At 46.4% G+C, this 6000-nt stretch overlaps 1 protein-coding gene across 2 annotated transcripts in view; it reads right to left on the bottom strand.

Annotated features, from left to right (window-relative positions):
• Positions 1-433: 433 nt before the first annotated feature.
• Positions 434-6000, bottom strand: part of LOC139418043 (protein Jade-1-like) — a 218416-nt gene continuing 212849 nt past the window's right edge. For both annotated transcript variants that reach the window (XM_071167151.1, XM_071167153.1), the window contains one exon: positions 434-3256. In XM_071167151.1, the coding sequence (XP_071023252.1) occupies positions 2322-3256 (935 nt within the window). In that variant the 3' untranslated portion in view covers positions 434-2321. The remainder of the gene's footprint in view (positions 3257-6000) is intronic.

The raw sequence follows: 6000 nt of genomic DNA, 5'->3' as shown, positions 1-6000 counted from the left end.
AAGGGTTACGGTGGATGGAAAGGAAGGGGCCAAAGGAAGTAACCGGACTGGCTGCAGACAGAGCCACCTGACCAATACACTGTTTTAGGGGGTTTCATCCTGAATATGGGTCCCATCCGGGGACCGAACAAAAACACAAAAATCTAGTCATCTTCTACATTCCAACTCTGTGATAACAGCACTGGGGGTGTCAGTGGGCTCTGAACCATCACACTCTCTCACACTCTCTCACACTCTCTCTCACTCTCTCTCACTCTCTCTCACTCACACACTCACACACACACACACACACACACACACACACACACACACACACACACACACACACACACACACACACACACACACACACACACACACACACACACACACACACACACACACACACACACACACACACACACACACCTACCTCTTCCTCTTCCCAGGTAGGGGGGAACTGCGACACTCCATCCAGAGTAGGTCAGTGGCACAGAGGGCCAGTAAGTAACAGCCTTAAGGGAGCAGGGAATGGGAGGGTCCAAGGTGGAATAGTGGTGGTGGGTGTTAAAGCCGAGCCACACCAGGCCAGAGCAGGCCTGAGCAATGCAGAACTCCCAATTGAATCGACTAGAACAGCGCTGCTGGCATCAGGTAGATTTCCGTATTCATGTCCTTCAGCGGATCCCATGGTGACACTGGAGAGTGAGGCTGCGTCCCAACCGGCACCATGTGCACTATCTAGGGAATAGGGTGTTGTTTAGGACGCTACCAGAGTGAGTGCATGCTGCCCAGTTTGTTTTACACTGTTCTTTGGCATCATCAACTCAGGAGACAGCCAGTTGGGTAGTAGAAGTAGCAGTAGTAGTGTACTGATTGAGACAGGAGAAAAGCTCTCAGTACAGTAGTAGTCAGTTCAAACAGTGAAGCTTTGCCAAAGGAACCTTTTCTATACATACTTATATGTATAAAATAGCCTTTTTATAGTATAATATATTTACGGTTTAACTTTGATTTCAATACATTTTCAACCCTTCTTATATATCTTCTTCGATTTTTTTAAACCCTGAGAAAATACTGTGGACCACTTTAAGTATAAAATACAACTCTCTGAGACGAAAAAACAAGAGTTAAAACAAATTTACAAAGAACTAAAAAAAGAAGTCAGAATCCAGGAGTCTGTACTGTAGCTGATTATACCACTCGTCTGACGGGAGCAACAACGACTCCAGAAGTTGCTTTGTTGGGGCAGCAATTTGCACAAATATGGTAGAACTGTGTATCTGTGTGGCTTTGCGTGTGGTTGGGTTGATTCATGGCAAAAGCTGTATATACATCCTTTTTTAGGCACTACAATTAAGGTCATCTGTTTCGGTACGCTTGATTACCAATACAACAGGTTTCCCTTTTTTGATTGTAACAAATCAGATTATAGAAGTGATTGATAAACTCATTTTGGGGGAGCGACAGAAGGCACACAATTCGTTAAATATTGTTTCTCCAATGATTCAAACGGAAGAGGAGGCAGAGTCAGTGAAGAGCTGACGTAATTCTCAAACAGTATGTTACAACAACGGCTGAATGCAGAGGGAGTAGCTTTGAGAATGTAATCATGTGTGTGTTTGTGTAATGTGTGTGGTGTATATGTATGTGAGTGTGTTTATGCACAATGTTTGCATTACAGTTCCTGTTAGCTATTTGTGCTTTTAAAGGCTAATATTTGTGTGATATTTTCTGTATATTTCTCAGACTGATGGGTTAGCCCATTAGACCTGTTCTGGGTCTGATTCTGAACTGAAAGGCTTTTTAAACATCATATCCCAGGGATTGCATCATGGGATCCATCTTAGGTCATTTGAAAATAAGTGATTCACCTGAACTAGCTTATAATGTCCACAAAGTATTCACCCCAACTCTTGTGGTTAGTTACCACTGACCCCACGTTGCTAGAAAGGGTTGATGACATGGTTTACCACCCACCGTGTTATACATCTAAACCAAATAAAACCTAAACGTAACGTAGTCCAAATCCACTTTCTCTTCTTACATCATCATACAGCCGTTGTTACTTTAACTACTAACATCTAGAGCCTCATTGTTTAACTATGTAGCAGCTACATTCAAATCCCCAGAACAGAGCAGATAAACTGATTCATGACTAGTGATGTACCGAGATATGGTTCATTAAATCGATCTAGAAAGAAAATAACTACAATTTGAATATCAAGAGCACAGACAGAAGCCGTGGCAGAGGGAGCTGGGATGGAGCTCCAGTCAGTCTGAGAAAACAGTGTGTGTTCTGGTCGATGGTGTGTGTATGTGTGCGCGCGTCTCAGTTTTTTCTACAAAGCCAGCACGCTCCTCCTCAGCAGGTCCTCGCTCCCAGAATGCAACTGAGCCAGACGAAGCTTGCGGGCGCTGGAGTGTGTGTCTGAGTCGCTCTGCTCGGCGTCAGAGAAGTAGCAGTCTGTCTCGGGGTCCAGCAGCGATGATGATGTCTCCTTCACTGGGTGGGAGACGGGGTGGGGGTCCCTCTCTCTCTCCCTTTCCAGGGGGCGCTCCACAGCTTCCTGCAGCGCCCCACCCTTCCCCCGGGACTTGCCCTGCCGGTGCAGGCGGAGGCGCAAGGCTGTGCGGGGAATGGGACCCCCCCCTAACCCCCACTCAGGCACTGTCCCAGGACTACTGCATGGAGGGAAACAGGAGGCCAGGGGGGAGGACGCTACCCCAGTACCCGTGAGGCTGTCCCAGGGGCCACGCTCCTCCGAGATGTGACAGGAGTCCATTTTGGAGGTGGGCGGCTGCGGTGGCGGGTCCAGGGGGGCCTCAGTGCTCCTGGTCTGGGGGTGGCGGTGGTGGAGGGCCTTGGTACCCCGGGACCTTTCCCCTCTACGAGCCCCATGGCCTGGCCTCTCCTCTGCCAGTAGAGCCCCCTTGGCTGTGGAGGCTGCGGTGGCTGCAGCAGCAGGGGGGGTGTCAGTTGTTGCTGCGGCGGTGTTGGTGGTGGAGTGATGGCCCCGGGTTCGGGGCTTGCCCCGGGTCTTGCGGCCCAGCTGAGGGGTCTTCCAGGTGGACTTCATGGAGTGGTCCATCATAAGGCTGAGCAGGTTCTCCTCTCCCTGCAGCAGCTGGTCAGACAGCAGGCTGGCCGTCTTGTCACGGTGCTGCCCGGCTTCCAGGGCCCACTTGCTCAGCATGTCATCAGCCGTGATCTGCACCGACTGGGCCAGCCAGCTGTCAAACAGGGAGTTGTCCAGAGGGAAGGTCTTGGGGAAACCTGGGGGAGAGATAGACAGACGAAAGGTGAGAGGGACCATAGAAACCACACTACAGAGCAGGGGTGTCAAACTCACTTCCTGGAGGGCAGTGTGTCTGCTGGTTTTGTTATTTCCTTTCAATTCATGTCCAATTAAGACAGACAACTAGGTCAGGGGAGATGCTAATTAAACATTGACCTTAATTGATCAATTAAGTACAAGGGAGGACTGAAAAACAGACACACGGCCCTCCAGGAATTGAGTTTGACACCCTTGAGATTCACAGTGCTTCGGTTGATCTGACTATGACCATGATTGTAATGAATAATGAATGTCTGTGGGAGGTTAGTAACATCAAATGTTCCATCCAAAATATAAAGCCTTATGGGAGGAAGTCTGGAAGAACCTTGAAACCCATAGGAAGAGGAAGTCTGGAACAACCCTGGAACCCATAGAAAGAGGAAGTCTGGAACAACCCTGGAACCCATAGGAAGAGGAAGTCTGGAACAACCCTGGAACCCATAGGAAGAGGAATTCTAACAACCTTGGAACCCATAGGATGAGGAAGTGTAGGACTGACTGAGTGACGGAGTACAGAATGGGGGATTTGACCACACTTTCTTTCACTGAATTTAAAATAATTTCACAGCCAGTATGTGTGTCCCCCAAATCGCACCCTATTCCCCATATAGTGCACTACTTTTAACCAGAGACTTGAGGGCTGGTCAAAAGTAGTGCAGTACATAAGGAATAGGGTTCCATTTGGGACTCACCCTATCAACCCACTTCCTGTGTGAGTCTAAACAATTCATTAGCCCTGTTCTTGGTCTGTCAGTCCATCTGTGCTTTGTCACCACCACCAGGGACTTTCACTGTCAAACGCAGCTTTTGGAGACGACGCATGCTGTCTGTGTATATAAGATATGCATGGCTCCTTGTCTGTCATTATGGCCCAGTGTTAGCTGCCAGAGCCTCTCTGCAGCCTGGCAACTCCGGTTCTCACAAGGCCAGACAATAGAGGGAGAGAAAACCAGAGGTGGGACCAAGTCACTATTATTCGAGTCACAAGCAGGTCTCAAGTCAAAAGGTCTGAGTTCAAGTCGAGTCCCAAGAACAACGGGTCGAGTCTCGAGTGAAGTCCAAGTCGTGCATTCTAAGAGCAAGTCAAGTCGAGTCACAAGTCTTAAGTCAAGTTAAAAAAAAATCTAGGCATGGAATGTTCCACTACAAATCTGTGTCTATTTATTGAGGCTACCAGGCCTTTTCATTATTTTGTCTACAACACATTTTGATGATGTAATTGTAAAATAGGGACATGTTGCAGTCATAAGGGCATGAAATCAACAGAAGGCAAGGCAGGTTGACGTGCTCAGAGTGTAGATTTATTTACAGGTCTTGGTGATCCAATGGTGAAAGCACCATATCATACAAAATATACAAGTAGATTTACCAAATATACACAGGCTTGCTGATTCGTTGAACATGGCACGTATATAACCACAACCAGTTAGCAAGTCGGAAATTTCTGAGCATTTCCTAGTTGACTAGTACGTGAACGCGGCAACTGTGCCACAAAATGAGTGACAAAACCACAGAGGCGCAACTACTCCAACATTGACACAATCGTCACTCACATCGGTTTAAATGACCTTTGTTTTAGGCGATCTGAAGAACTGAGGGAGGACACCAATTATATTTTTTACACCCTGGCTAGCACAGGGAAGATAATAATTACCTCTGGCCCCCTTCCGTACTACCGAAGGGGTTCAGAACGTTTCAGCCGACTTTTTGCCCTGAACTTGTACCCGAAGAAACTTTGCAACGACAGGAATGTCTCTTTTTGTGACAACTTTGATTTGCTGTGGGAGCAACCAGCACTTTTTAAAAGAGACGGGATTCACCCTAATTGCAGGGGTTCCAGAATTATTTCCAGCAACATCGCAAACTGTATTAGAGACTGACAGACATGGTCTGGTAGTGCTCCAGTTCTCCCTGTCAGAATAAGCATATGAACTCCTATAGAAATGGCACTATGGCTATTGTGAGTAACCTACTTTATGCTCCTTTAACTCGAGTTAATACAAAACAGTTATCGCCTACCATTCTGATGGATCGGAGACTGTCAGAAAACGTGGTTGTAACTTTAATCATTTGGTTGTTATTCCATTGGTTACTTTGAGGCAGATGCCCCAGAGGCAGAGGGGCCCACACTCATAGGACTATGGCACTTTTAAATGTTAGAGCAATCACAAGTAAAACCTTTCTCGTGAATGACCTCATTACCTGGTTAAATAAAGGTGAAATAAAAAATAATAATAATAAAATTACAGAGTGAAAAGTTGATTGTTTGAATGTTTCTAACTGAAACATGGCTGTCATCACACTGTAGTGCCGCTCTTAATGAAGCCTCCTCCCAGACGACAGCTTTTCATACTCTATCAGAAAAATGAAAAAGGGTGGGAGGACAGCCTCTATTTTTACTAATGCTCTCAGCTGTAAGGTCATTTTGTTTGGCGATTTTGGGTCTTTTGAGCATCATACTTTACTGTTTAAATGTCAGCCACCAGTGCTGGCCATAACCCTGTATAGGCCACCAAAACACTGCCCCACTTTCTTTACTGATTTATCTGAAGTATTGTCTATTGTCCTTGAGAACTATGATAAAATAATTGTGCTGGGCGATATTAATATTCATGTTGAAAAAGACATGGACTCCAGGGCCATTGAATGTATTAATCTTTTGAGCTCTATGGACTTTATCCAA

The sequence above is a fragment of the Oncorhynchus clarkii genome, chromosome 10 (genome assembly GCF_045791955.1).
Source record: "Oncorhynchus clarkii lewisi isolate Uvic-CL-2024 chromosome 10, UVic_Ocla_1.0, whole genome shotgun sequence".
Taxonomy (NCBI): domain Eukaryota; kingdom Metazoa; phylum Chordata; class Actinopteri; order Salmoniformes; family Salmonidae; genus Oncorhynchus; species Oncorhynchus clarkii.
The sequence above is the reverse complement of the archived record's forward strand: the minus strand, read 5'-3'. Positions and strand labels throughout refer to the sequence as shown.